This window comes from Orbilia oligospora (genome assembly GCF_000225545.1).
Source record: "Orbilia oligospora ATCC 24927 unplaced genomic scaffold scaffold00173, whole genome shotgun sequence".
NCBI classification, from domain to species: domain Eukaryota; kingdom Fungi; phylum Ascomycota; class Orbiliomycetes; order Orbiliales; family Orbiliaceae; genus Orbilia; species Orbilia oligospora.
Window position 1 is genome coordinate 1,266,757 of NW_011645730.1, and position 14,802 is coordinate 1,281,558.

At 43.9% G+C, this 14,802-nt stretch overlaps 3 protein-coding genes across 3 annotated transcripts; 2 read left to right on the top strand and 1 right to left on the bottom strand.

Moving 5' to 3' along the window:
- Positions 1 to 272: 272 nt before the first annotated feature.
- AOL_s00173g368 (uncharacterized protein) lies at positions 273 to 1,434 on the top strand (the record flags this gene model as incomplete). Its single annotated transcript, XM_011128110.1, has 4 exons — positions 273 to 296; positions 404 to 508; positions 634 to 1,173; positions 1,294 to 1,434. The coding sequence occupies 4 exons, from the start codon at positions 273 to 275 to the stop codon at positions 1,432 to 1,434; spliced, it is 810 nt and encodes a 269-aa protein (XP_011126412.1).
- Positions 1,435 to 1,719: 285 nt separating this feature from the next.
- AOL_s00173g369 (uncharacterized protein) lies at positions 1,720 to 3,758 on the bottom strand (the record flags this gene model as incomplete). Its single annotated transcript, XM_011128111.1, has 4 exons — positions 1,720 to 1,941; positions 2,012 to 2,374; positions 2,441 to 3,235; positions 3,306 to 3,758. 4 exons carry the CDS (start codon positions 3,756 to 3,758, stop codon positions 1,720 to 1,722), a joined length of 1,833 nt encoding a protein of 610 aa, XP_011126413.1.
- A 7,982-nt stretch (positions 3,759 to 11,740) lies between these two features.
- AOL_s00173g370 (uncharacterized protein) lies at positions 11,741 to 14,165 on the top strand (the record flags this gene model as incomplete). The annotated part of the gene is made up of 6 exons (XM_011128112.1): positions 11,741 to 11,888; positions 12,060 to 12,075; positions 12,326 to 12,390; positions 12,501 to 13,729; positions 13,797 to 13,837; positions 13,907 to 14,165. 6 exons carry the CDS (start codon positions 11,741 to 11,743, stop codon positions 14,163 to 14,165), a joined length of 1,758 nt encoding a protein of 585 aa, XP_011126414.1.
- Between the last annotated feature and the right edge of the window lie 637 nt (positions 14,166 to 14,802).

Here is a 14,802-nt window from a genome sequence, read left to right on the forward strand (position 1 = left end):
CCCCATATCTAGGTACTTACATGCGTGCTTATGCCCAGATGCCTGTCGATTAGAAACTATCCTTGATGCATGCTTGTGTTCACGACTAGTCAAGATTTTTGGCTCTCGCGCCCTGACGTCCGAGTTGAGAACTTAAATACTTAATAGGTAGTTTTCCCCAGTTTAAATGTATGGCGGAATCCAACATCCCTCAACTCAAGCTCCAACCAGAGCTTAAGCTTTACAACCAACGGTAATTCTTGTAGACGTCCGCATCAAAGTTCGATCGTACTATGGCGTCAAAAGCTCCGATCGAGGTAAGACTATATTTCGCACTTTCTGCAACCTCCTTCATACTATCTAAACAATATATATTTAAATTTTCTTTCTTTGGTCGATATATGATCACTAATAGACGTGGTAGAACGCGAAGCCGGATCCCACAGCCGAGGAACTCCTGGCATTGTTTCGCGATGTTCGGGAGTTCTTCCCAAAAGCCCTTGGGGATGAAAAGTGGTATTTGATGCTAGTAAGTAATATATAATCTCCTCTGCTTCTGTTCTCATTTCAGGGGTTCTCTCCCATCATTCAGATACCGGACATAGAACTACTAACGATTAACCGCTGACACATATGATTTGATTATGCACTCAGTTCACAACCCTCACATACGCCCTCCCAGACCCCACCGCCCTCGCATCCCTCTACACCTATCTAATCTCCCTTCCCGAATACTCGACTCCTTCGTCCCGACAAGCTCTAATCCGGCGTATCCGCGAAGCCCTGGTCAAAGTCGTCTCCCTCATCGGTGTTGCCAAACCCCTGTTAGTTATCTGGACCATCGCCACCATCGAACGCGAAGAAGACCGAGATTTCTCTTTCACCCGGAAAGATTGGAAATGCGATCCAGAGAACCTCGAAAATGGGTTGAACTGGTTGAAAACAATATATCGAGGGGATAGTGAGGAAGTTGACAGGAGGTTTAGAGGACATGATGATTTTAGGTGGATTAGTTACAATATTACCTATGGACTTTATTTATCGGACCATAGTGTTTTGGACCCCGTGGAATCGGAACTTGTGGTTTTGTGCGGATTGTTGATACAAAATTTGGCGCCGGTGACGGCCTTTCATTTGAGGGGCCTAAGGAGAGTGGGTGTCAAAATGGAGGACGTCGAGGCGATTCATGTTTGTGTATGTTTTTCTTTCTTTCTTTCTTTCTTCCCCCTTCGCTTCGTTCCTCCTCTCACTTCGACTTTCCTTATTATGGCATATCTGTTGAAGACTAATCTGATGTGCACTGCTATGTTATAGTGTGAGAAGGTGGCCAAGGTATGCGGGATACCTTTGGATAAGGTGCCCAGAGTGGCGGATATTGAGCATCTTGTTCCGTGGGAGCAAGATAAAGAGACCTCGATTCCTGAGGGTAAAAACAAAGGAAAATCAAAGTTGTAAACATTATTTTGGATTTATGGAGTATAGTCTAATGCCCTTCGGAGCTGGAGTTCGGAATCACATTACTAGAGTTTGATATAGAGGTAGTCTTGTGTTGGTATAGGGGGAGGTTTATATTTAGCGCGTATATACGAGCTATTGCTATTGAACTCATGAAGTTATATATATCGAATCTAGGCTTCTAGAAGGATTAATTCTACTTCTCCCACGTACTAGGTACAGGTGTTTATAAAGAAACCCAACTGAAAGAAAGCGTCGCAAATAGGAACCGAAACCAAAAAAAAATCAATAAAGACCAAACTCCTGTCCCGCAATCCTCAATGCCAAAACTCTCGAATACCACCGACAATGCGCCAAATTCATACCCATAAACCAGAATCCAGGATGTCCGCTATCCCTAAACAGTGTGTTGAACTCCCCTTCTGAATCGAACCCCCCAACGGGCTTGACTGCATCCTTGACGCATGGGAAGATGGCACCTGCTGTTGTGCGCATGTTTTGGTAACCCTGAAATACAATTATTCATTAGCCCTCAATTCGGGTACGGTAGGCTTTGGGGGAAGGTGGGAGAATATACCGTTGCAAGGACGACTTCGGCAGCTTCTAGCTCTTGTCCATCTTCGAATAATACTCCCTTCTCGGTAAATTTATCGAGTCTACCATGCTTGACCCCGATCTTTCCATCAATAATCATGCTCGAGGCACCAATATCAATATAATAGCTTCCTCCCACATCGAAGTACTTGATCAATAATCCAGCACCATCGGGGCCATCATCGGTAACGAAACCGGCTTTGTTGAGGCCTTCGATGATTTTACCATCTTTGGAGGGGGACTTGAGGTCCTTTATTATGGCTTGGTGGTAGGCTTTGGTGACGGCGTTGGGGAGACTAAAGAATTGTAGATCCGCCTCCTCGACCTCTGGGCCGTTTTCACAATACTACATAATTTTGTCAGTTTGTATCATTTTTTCTATTTTATTATTTCCGAATAGACGGGAACGTACTGTAGTACCAAGGAGAGCCGGCAATCCAACTTTAGACGTAAGAACATGAGTGCTCGATCTTTGAATAAGCGTTGGGTATGCCCCGTTCGAATACAACGACTGAGCGATATCATGTGCCGTATTCCCCGCTCCGACAACCAAAACCTTCTTCCCCTTTAGTCTTTCTGGGTTGCTCCATTTCGAGGAATGAGTAATTTTTCCTTTAAAGACTTCTTGTCCCCGGAATGTTGGAATGTTGGGTTCGCCAGAATGACCGGTGGCGAGGATTACATGCTTTGGAGATAAAATACGTTCTTTCCCTTCCCGAAGAACCTTGACCGTCCATTTCCCATTCTCATATGATGAAGAGGTCGGGGCCGTCGACGTCCAGACGGGGATTTCCAAAGAACGAGCGTAGAATTCGAGCCAGTCTCCCAATTTGTCCTTGGGAGTGAAGATTGGCCACGTCTTGGGGAATGGAATGTATGGAAGATGATCATACCACACTGGGTCGTGGAGGACAAGGCTGTGATAACGGTTACGCCAGTTATCACCGATTCTAGGATTCTTGTCGACTATTAAGGTAGGAATTCCTAGACGGGTCAGACGGGCAGCGACTGTGAGTCCTGCTTGACCGCCACCAATGATGAGGACCGTTGGGTCTGTGGTAGTGAACTCTGAGTATTCAGCAAGTCGTTCTTTCCAGTTTGTGGGGTTTGAGGATTGGTCGCCGTGGAGGCCGCCGTGAGGGCGGTTGATGCCACTGGCTTCTGGGTGGCTTTTGAGGTTTGTGAGAGTGGTATAAATCGTGAATGCCTAAAGTATTAAATTTATAATTAGAGAAATGGAACCACGGGCATCAGGCACGGGGAGTGTGTATTCTAACCTTCCATGTATTATTAGAGTCAAGGAACAACCGAATAATACCTTCTCCGAGTCCCTCATCGGATTCAACATCAATATAAGCCAGGATGCTAATCGAAGACTCCTCAACCTGCAAAACTGGAAGTCGCTTATAATTCCCAACAGTAGGTTTGACCTTAAGAGATCCGAGCCTCTTCTCAGTAACATCTTTACTCAAGAACTGACTGATCTTGTCGACTCCTCGCGAAGTACGAAGGTCCCAGGTCAGGAAGAGACCATCTCGCCAGAAACCTTCGGGGAAGATCACGTCTTGCAAGTCTAGTACCGTAGGCTTTTCAATGGCTTTTTGGAGACGAGCAAGATAGTCGGAAACAACTTCGGAGGCATTGATACTAGCGGCCGAAGGTGGAGACTTGTATTTGAAAGTCGGGGGTGGGACTGCCTGTAACGGCTGGGAATGCGTGTCGACAGGCATTTTTATTTGTTGAAGTTATCGTGATTTGTAGAATATGGTGTGTGATATCAAGATAATCTGGGGATTTGGTGATATATACCTAATTGCAGTATTATATATCTTTTTATTGCTGTCGTTATAATGACTGGATTCAATTTCGTCTAAGCTACCCCCACTTATTTATAACCCAGGAAACTGCGAACTGGGGCTGCGAGCTTTCCCTTCGTCCGCCATGTAGAACTCCGGATTTGCTTGATGCATGTGAGTTTCGCTAGTATAATACCTGTTAAGCGCTGGTTCACTGGTACATGGACTACATACACGCCAAACTGTGAGTTCTTTCCCCTGCGATCAGGGTTCCTGACATGCATGAATATCAAAGTCTGAGATACAGTGTTCTCTGGCTTTCGCACCAGCTGCATTTTAGCTAGATTTAGAGAAGATTCTAGTATTCGGAAACTGAAAGCTGAAAAAATGGTTTCGTTATAAGATACAATATGCAAGCCGGTGGTACACATTCGAAGTTACTCCGGTGTATATGGGGACGACTCCCCATTGAATACAAATCAATCTAATGTCACACGGAGCTAGTACGTTATAGTGCTGCTTTGACTCTCGCAACTAAATTAAAGCCCCCTTGCATTAACTAGCTGGCATAAAAAAGTGCGGGTGATTCGTGGTGGTTGGCTCCGTACCGAGTTCTCCATGCGGGGTATTGCCGGGGAACACACTATTTGATCTTGAATGCATTGTCCATGCGGGGGTTACATAGTAGACGTTACGTCTCTAAGATTCCTAAGACCCTAAGATCCTGACGACCGAAGATGCATAATAGTCCATAGTGGGGATTGGTTTCTGATCTCGAGTCATGGAGCCGTACGTCCTAGTTTCGTTTCCACTGCATCATTGCAATGATAAGAAGGCTTGATTGTGAAATTTGAAGCTTTCCGGATTTAGATCCCGGGCGTTCTCCTAACTAAGGATGGTTTGGATTTGGATTCTACGCGTGGGTGCTGGAGGTCACTGAAATGCGGGGAACAGGTTGAATCCTACGATGATTAATCGTAGTATCTCCTCACTATCTCCTCTGTTCCCATCGGAGGACCCGTAAATTTCATGTGAATAGAAGACACAATTGACGAAACTGATTGGCAAAAAGATGTAGTAGGCCATTATTCTGACTTCCCATTCTTCCGTCGTCACTCAATTGATATCGTCCCGGATGTCCGTTCTGCAGACGGCCGAAGAGTATCTTTCGGATGCGGCATATCCATACGTATTACGCTGAAAGCGACCTCTTATCAACTGGCCAACGGCAATTGCGAGATATGTAAGGAAGTACATACCATACAGAGCAGAAGGTGTTATTTTGTTCAGATCGGTTCGCCTGCGCGGTGTGGCGCCTGGCTTAACCGTCGGCTCGGACTTGGCCTGAAGATTTAAGGGCAGGGAAGGCTATATTAATGTTCTGCCATGGCCATGGGTGAACACCATGTGCACCAGGTCTTGAGGATTCCGACTGCTGTGTTGTGTCGTTACTTAGAAAGTATGTTTGTCGATAATATTCTTTCCTCTTTTGGACAAATTGTGTTGTTCACTCCTGTTACCTCGTCTCGTCCTCTTTTCTTAAAGTACCAGCTCAAGAGGGGAGTTGGTCGGTCCACAAGCTTTTCATTCCAAGCCAACGTTAAGCCTTCCCAATCCAACGAACAAGAACAAAAACTTCAACCACTCCCACGGGTTTCCCGCATCCCGTAATTGGAATCCAACAACTTGAATACTTTAGCTCGTGACAAGAGCAAAATCACTAAACTAAAAGAATCTAGGTCTGTTTTTCGTTTGGCTCAGCCCAATAGACATTCCCAAAATATCTTAATCGGAACCTTTTCCCCTATTCCTTTGACGGGACTGAACAGGGCTGCAGGGCGTCTATCTTATACCTTCCTTAACGCGGAGTTGCCCTCAAAACGAGTTATAGTAAGTAAAAGTTAACGCAGTCTTGGCTTCTGTCAGCGACTTTGCGAGCACTTGCGCCATTTGGAAGTTCGGTTCTTTCTTTTAAGAAAAGAACTACGTCCTGGTTCTTTAGGCTAATACCTCATCGTTGACAGTTGGAGTATACGTATATGGGCTAGTAATATATATGTAAACAAGCAGTTTGGAGATCCTTTTCTTGGGTTGTTCAAGGTTTACCTTCAAGGTTTGACGTAGTACGGGATTGCGGGGAGATTTTGTGCAGATATAAAATGGGTTTCCTGTATATTTCTTTTCCTTTGATCTTTTTCTTCTGTCGAGGAATTCAAGATCGGAAGAATAAAAATTACGGGCCCTTGAGGATTTGCAAAGACTTGGTTATATACGGGATAAAAGAATAAATGAGCAGATGCCTTCCAGAATAAGATAATATCTACAAGCAGGTAGGTATATCCTCAAGAAAATGGTAAAGAGTAATGAGAATGGTAATAAGAAGAATTCTAGAATAATGATAATGATAATAATAATAAAACCTGCTATGCTATGCATGACCTCATATGCTTCGTAATATACAATTCCAATTCCCATAATAATACAGTAAACGAAAAGAAAGAAGAAGAAAAATCCCTGATCGATAACCCATACTACCTCCCTTAGCCTTATGATAAAAGGGAGGCAGTGATCGAGGGGAAGAGAATCTATAATATAAACAAGAAGAGAAGGTTACACAGAATTTCCCGGTTCTTTTCCTTTCCTCCACCCCTTTCCTATGTATGTGTGTCGGATGGAAAAGGAATTCCCGCCATATGCCCAGTTTTCCCCACCGCGTCTAATATGCACCGTGCTATGATAATGATGATGATGATGATGATGTATACAAGAAAGGAAAATCGGGACAAAAAGAATAAAGATGAAGAATGAAGACAAATGAAATAGATATAGGTTTGAATCTGATATTGTAAGATGATAACTCCCGATGTGTTTGTGAGATTGATATAATAACAATGAAAAGCCGTGACCTAAGGAAATAGAAACGCCACCGTTGATATGCCGTTAAAAGAATGACTAACTTTTGGGGTTGTTGTTGTGAAGAGGTAGATGATGGCGAGGAGGAGGAGAGGTGGTTTAACCATTGCAGAGTCATAATTGCAACCACCACCTGTCTACCCGGGAAATGGAGTTGGAGTGCTTTCGACCCCCACTATGATGGCTAAAGGTCTCCCTCTCGTCGTCGCTCTGGTCGTCACAGCTGCTGCTATTGCTGCTCCACAGCCCCTTGAAGTGAGAGATTGATAATCTCGGTCGGATCAAATGTCTCCGTCTGGAGGCACTCCCACTGTTCGATGATATTGTTGTTACCGTCCCCATCTGATGGTGATGATGCGACCTGACTGATGTCGGAGGAGGCACAGAGTCGTAAAACGGTGCTATTAAAGACAGTTGATTACAAGGATGTGTAGAGTTTAAGATTCCCATTCCATGAGGCGTCGATCGCGGCCTTGCATCGTCGTAAAGTGACGCATATGGTAAGACTGGGGATGAACTCCCTGACGACGAAGATGTATAACCGCAGGATGGTATTGTCGATACCGGGGATTGAGATGGGCAGCTGCTGGGCGTGAGGATGTCGGCGCAAATGTTGCAGTAGGAGTGGTTGCAGTTGCATCTTGTGCAGGTGCTGTTAGACTGGCTGCATCTGCAGCATGTCCATTCGAATTCCATGTTTGGATGTGTGTTTTTCTTTGAAGGGGGTGTGTGTATGTGTTTGTGTATATGAAGAGATCCCAAGCCAATGGTCCCCTTCTGTTATATCCTTTTGAACAAGTTTTTCCTCAAGATTTTCCTTGAGTAAATGTATGTGTATATATTCGATATGCTTGTGTAGTAATACTAGTAGTGGTGACGTAGATTGGAAACGAAGGTTATGTCGACCTGAGTCGAAGATCAGGTTAAATGGTGCATGGTCTATGCAAGATAGTGTGCGGTGGATCTGCCCGTCCTTATAAATCGGGGGCTAAAAAAGTCCAAAGGCTTGGTGCGATCCAAGCACACCACCCAAGGAAAAGAAAGGAAGAAAGAAGAAAAAAAGAATGTTGAAAGAAAATTCCTCGAAGACAAGGGTGGGAGGTGGTGGTGAGTGTGTGCTGCGGTGGGTTTGCTTGAGTGGGCATTAGCCTCACATTCCTAGGATAAGGCCGGGGCACGCAGAGGAAAAAAGTGACGAACCCACATTCTCCAATAGGGGGGCTTGAACAGCAAATGATCGCAGGTTGATATGGCCACGAGAGAACGGACATTCTGCTTGGGAGGAATATCGCGCACAGGTCACCACATTCAATAACCCCCTTTGGACGGGTATTCTCTGCGTGATGGCATGGCATTTCTCGAAGGATCTTAGGGGATCTTGGAACAGGATGTGTGGTGGAGAAAGATTGAAAATGGACAAGTCCAACCTCCCCTGCTTAGGCTTTCGGACTAGGAGTGACCCCTGCAGCGCGCTCACCGGCGAATTGCTTGAAAAACGGACCAGAGTTAGAGTGTGTGTGCTTCCAACTGCTTGAAACGGGATGGTGTGAGGAAGAGTGAAAACCCACCGTCCTTCCAAGATAGACAAACCCCCTTCGTACCCTTCGAGAAATGTCGACAAGTCCCATGGATAACAATCCCCTTTCGACAGGTGGTGAACGGGTGTTTTCATCAAAGCAGGCAGGTGATTTTACTTTGTCTGTCGAAATTCCTTGTCCGGGGACGGGTCTTGGAGGAATCCGATTGGGCACAGTTCCCTATTTCCGATTGGAATGTGTTGTGCATGTCGTGACATTGACCTGCACATTCCAGCACATTTGTCTCTCTTTTTAACGTAGTATGTATGCACAGATGTGATGTGAATTGTAAGTGCAGTGTGTAAGCACATGTGTGCGTGTGTGTATGTACGTGATGTACGCGATGTGGTTGGTGCCGTGGTGTTCATGATGTGGAGAGACGATATACGTCAGCCGGTTAATAGTTCCTCGAGCCTCCCCTTGAATCACTTTCCAACGTTTGACGGGGGTCTTATATGTCCTACATAGTACATACATAGTATTTACTTAGTATGTAGTATACTCTGTAGACTCGACTCGACTCGACTGTGCTGTGCTGTGATATCCTATTCTATTCTATTCCTAGTCAGGCCGCGCCGACACATCTCTGGCACATCCGGTGTCACAAATGGCTAACGAGATAGTCTATCGGCGAGGATTGTCAATTTAGGCAGGAGCCAGGCGCTAGTTATCTCCATTCGTTCATGATCATTCATCCATTCATCGCTTATGCAAACATGTTAACAAAACTTTTGACAAACTTTTTTTATTTTATTTTGCTATCTCGAATTGATTATGCAATCACATGAATTTGAATTCATGACTGCGCTCTCGTTAACGAACTAACATATACGAAGTATGCAAAACAAAAGATGGCTTCGGAATTGGTTGTATTTATGGTGAATTCAGTCGTCATCGCTATTCTCAACCAATTCTTAAACTTTAAACTTAAACTTAGGAATTCGAATTGGGATGCCGTTGTATGTTGTCAAGATACACGCATTCGTGTGCATATATCCACCACCTACCTATACCTAGGTATGAGTATGTACGTACTTACATAGTTTACTAGTATGTGTGTACATTACGTACGGAGAGGTTTTTCCGTGATACCACGGAATCGACGACTTCGCCTACTAGTTTTCAAGGAGATCTAGAATTGAAACTTTGAGGCTGTAGGAATTAGGTATGTTCGAAGGGGGATTTTCTGTTATCGTTTTGAACCGAAAGTTGGCTTTATTTTCTTTCTTTTTTGTTTTTTCTTTTCCTTTCCTTTCCTTTCCTTTCTTTTCTTTGCAAAGCTCAGGCATAGGATTTTGCACGAATTCCATGTTGTACATACACATACCTGCTGTGTACTCGCGTGCCCATTCTTGCGGATGGCGAGCGGTTCGAGGCTGTGAATAGTAGCATGTTTTGCATGGTGAACGGCAGGGCCGAGTGATCAACTGTGATAGTGATAACTGCATTCCTTCCAGCCGTAGCTGACATATATGCATACATGCCCATGATTCAATCAATAATAAAGCCGAGATACAGTTATTAGTGAATCGCAATGGCCATGAGCAAAGGGGAGTAGGGGAGCTACAGCAGAACCATGGATACGAGACCCCCCCCCCCGCGTGGGTTGGATCTGTTACTGGTAACGTTAGAAGTAGGGTCCGCTTGGCTTCCATCATCAAGCCTATTTTGTATAATAAAATCATATAAAATTATAGAATGGAACAAAAATGTCATGAAACAAAATGTGATCACATATCCTATTTATACTCTTATATATGGTGATATGATTTGAATCGACTTGTGACTAGGATTCGCGGAATATATTTTTATATGATAGCTGGATCTTGTTACAATTAGAGTGAGAGATTGGATCTGGATCTGGAACATGAACGAACATACTATGTATGTTTATCTCCGGATCTTTTGCCGGTCTGGGCGTGATTTTAAACCCTTTCTGCTCATATATTCGGCTTAGAACGTTAAGCTGAATCGTGGGTCTCATAGCCAAGGAATATGCATATATGCAGCGTGGCTTTGCAATTTGGAGACCAATAATTTGACGTCAAAGTGGCGTGGGCACATGTTCGTTTGACAGCGGAAATGGCAACTTTGGGTTGGTGTTTATAACATGTTATATAACTTTATTAAGATTAAGGAGCCTCCAACTTTAACTCTTTAACTGCGTATTAATATAATTAGTATCCATAACACTGCTCTGAAGCAATATATTAATAATTTGGTGTAACAGGGAATTAGCTATTAAATCTTCAATGCTCATCATTTAACATTAAATACGGCCTGAATGATGTCTGTAAGGATCAAAAGAGATACTACGTATAGTTGAAAGGGGATGGATTTTGACCGATGGCTTCCACGATCCGCGCAGGCCCGAACATGATGGCATAATAGTTGCATGTGCCATGCCGAAAGACTTCGACTCACAGCGCCGTGGATTTAAATCAAGTCCTCCGTCAGAAACATCGAATTTCCAGCCGCGGCAAAGGCCGAAATCTGGGGATTCCTCGTAGTTACCTAACTTAGGCCGCGGGACTTTAACTTGGCGACTCTTATCGATCTATGCCTGGGGATCCACTAGAGCTAGATCGCTCAAATAGACCAATACAATAATATGAATGCACTTCTGTACCCCATGCGCTTCGGTGTAACCTTGATAAAGGGTGTCTGTAATACCGACATGACCAAGAATATCAATTCTTGAGCTTGATATCGGACCGGGAACAATCGAGTACGTACGAATTCATCGGACCCAAATCCACTCGACCCATACGAATACGAAACAACCCTCTTCCTTTTTCGAATGGGAAAACTGGCACCTTGTCGCACCATGTTGGTGCCATTATAGCGGAGTTAGGGACACAAGCCCCCACAAATTACTAGTATTTCCCCAGTTTTGCGGTCCCACTTTTTCAATCCAGGACCTGCAACAGAACAATTTAGAATTTCTCCCAGCTAGCTCATAGTATATAGCTACAGTTAGACTATCACAGTTAGACTATCGTAATATGCACATGGTGTGTAGACCCCGGCTACCAGTTTCTTTCTTTCTTTTTTTTTTTTTCCTGTTTGCGAATCTGACATGGTTAACTACGCATACATGCAACAAGTTGACAGAAAAGAAAGAAAAGAAAAGTTTTTTTTTTTTTTCAGATCGGACCCAAGATACGGGAAGCTCGGTTCCTTTCAATACCTACCTTTCTAGCGCCCCGTCCGTCCCTTTGCCGGCTAAGAAGCAAACGTCGGGAGAGATGATATTATAAGAACCTTTCCTCTCCTCCTCTTTCTTTTCAACGTTTAATATCATATCCCGAAGCAAATATTGAACCAACAATCATATTCAATCGTTATTGAATTACTACACATTCGAATAGCTTTACTTTGATAGTCGGGCGCCCGTTCGATTCCGCATTCCACCGTCTATTGAAAATGTACTCGACGGTCCTTATTGTTGGCGCTGGCGAGAGCGGTCTCTGCATGGGAGCCCAGCTCAAGAAACAGCTCAATGTCGACGACTTTGTTATCTACGAACGACATGGCGATATAGGCGGTACTTGGTATACGAACAAATATCCAGGTAATTAACTTTTCTTCTTATCCGCTGTATTTGGGAGATGGTTGCAGGTGGAGGGGTGTTTTAGTCTCCCTTCGCCTATTCCCGTATTGATTCGATTTTTATTCGATACCCGCTTTAACTTTTCGAACGCGAGAAATGTCAGACTAACATCGGACCGAAACTTTCATATAGGTGTGGCCTGTGATGTGTAAGTTGTTTTATATATCTAGCGATCCATCTTTTACGATCGAACTATCTGTATGGACTCTAGCATCGATTCGCTCTGAGCCGACACCCGTTCAAATGAATAGACACCATAATATAATCCTTGTCACGGCTTTTTTTTCCATTCCTGCGATGTTTGATAATATATGCAATTCAGTTCAGCCAGTTCAAATTGCGAATACCGCCGACGAATCGCTAACTAATTGAAATTACAATTAATTATGTAATTGCAGGCCGGCTTTATGTTATTCCTACTCATTTTATAGGCATCCTGGATGGTCGGCGTTCTACCCACAAGGTATGTACATACATATTACATCCATCTCCATCCATCTCTACATCAATTACCCCCCTTCAGCCTCAAATACAAATATCTATCTCGGTCGAATTAAATATATAATATAACAGGCCCCGAACTTCACGCCTACTTTACAAAATTTTGCGACGACAACGATCTCCGTCGCCACTGTACCTTCAACACCGAAGTCGAAACCGCTGTCTACGACGAATCAAGAAAAATATGGTCCGTGCGACTACGACGTCGTCCTGTCGCAGACTGGGAATTAAAAACTGGGTCTCAAGATAAAAAGTTACATACCATCGGAAACGTCGGTGATACCTGGACTCACGAATGTAAAATATTTATCTCCGCGGTCGGTGGACTCGTTGAACCCAGTACCATTGATATCAAGGGTATGGAGGGTTACCAGGGGAAGATATTCCATTCGGCTTATTGGGATCATACCGTTGATCTGGAAGGGAAGGATGTCGTATTGATCGGTAACGGGTGTACAGCCGCTCAAATCATGCCCGCTATAGAACCCCAGGTCAAATCCGTCACTCAGATAGTCCGTTCTTCGCATTGGATGCTTCCTCGTCCGAAATTCCCGGGTATAAGCCCAGACACCTACGAGACATGGTCGCCCAGAATATTCCGCTACCTCCCGGGTTCGCAAACCATCGCCCGGGCACTCGTATTCACCAGCATCGAAGCCGGTTGGCTAGCCTTCCGAAATGGAAAACTAGGAGAACGCATTCGAGCAGCGCAAGAGAAACATAGTATAGCTCATGTCAAACGTAATGCACCGGAGAAGTATTGGAATCTATTGATTCCAACTTTCCCAATTGGTTTCAAAAGACGGATTTATGACGATACCTACCTCCCGGCCTTAAAATCCAACAAAGTAACATTAACAAAGGACGAAGTCACCCATCTATCCGAAAACGCCATTCATACAGCATCAGGGGCAGAATACAAAGCGGACGTAGTAATCATGGCGACAGGTTACAAAACTAACGAGTGGATAGCACCCCTTGACGTTGTCGGTAGGAAAGGCGAAACTTTATCCCAACATTGGGGGAAAATGGGGGGTCCCGCAGCATATAACTCTACCGCTGTATCTGGGTTTCCAAATTTCTTTATGATCTTTGGACCCAACTCTGTAACCGGACATACTAGCGTTATTCTGGCGACGGAGAACATGTGTCAATATGCTTTAAACATTGCTAAGCCCGTGTTGAAGGGGGATGCGAGTGAGGTGGAGATCAAGCAAGGCGCCGAGGTGGAGTATAGTAAATGGGTTCAAGAGAAAATGAAGGATACAGTATTTAATACTACTGGGAAGAAGGACAAGACTGTAAGTATTACTCTTCCCATCCCTTCTTTGTGAGGTTTGCGGGGCGCTGATATAATTGCGTGAATAGTGGTATGTAAGAGATGACGGCTGGAACTCGACAACTTATCCGTGAGTAAACCCCTCTCTTATATGACCTTATCTTACTAAAGAATAATGGCTAACATCTACCCAACACAGCCGTTCCCAAATCCACTTCACCTACCGCACATATTTCCCCGTCTACAAGGACTGGATGATTAAGAAAACCAACCAAGGAATCTGGAAGACTAGGGTTCGGAAGATGCTAGTTATATTCCTAATCTTTGGCTTCGGCGGAGCGAATCTTTGGCTGAGGAATAGAGGTTTGAGCTTTACGGATATTACGAAGATCGGGGCTGTACTGCTGGCTGATTCGTTGGACAAATTGGCTGGAGTTTTGAGGGCGGGTATCCAGTAGATACTATATATTATACCATTCTTTGTAACTAGTCTATGTAGAGGCCATGACGCTATTTGGCTTTGTTATTAGGTATGAAACCGGTTTATATATATCTTTTATGGCCAAGTCAATTGTAATATACTCTTTTTTCATCAACTGCGAATTAAATTGGCCTCAGGCTGAATTTTTAATCAAAGATCAAATGGAATGACATATGACATGAACGGGATAATGGTTGGTATATCCCCTAATTGTCTCGATGAATGTGGAGTGTATTAGAAGATAACAGCATAATGAAAGTAATTTTTTGGTGAAGCTCGCTGTAGACGATACGATATCAATAAAACCAGATCAGATCAGATCCCCTCCTGGGCACCTTGTACAGTACTTTTTGCGCCTAAGGGTAAGAAACTAAAATCAAAAAGCTTGAAAACCAAAGTTATTCCAAAAGAAGCCCGACCTGTTGATGTCAAAATGAAAATAAAGGCAGAAGAAGAAAGTGAAGAGAGATAAGCGAAAAGAAAAAGGAAGAAAAAGAAGAAGAAGAAAAAGAAGAAATAGAGACGAAGAAGGGAAATAAAATGCTATATACATACCATACCCTTCCGCGTTTGTATTAATCGTACAAATTGAATTGTCCCTGCCCAAAGTAAAT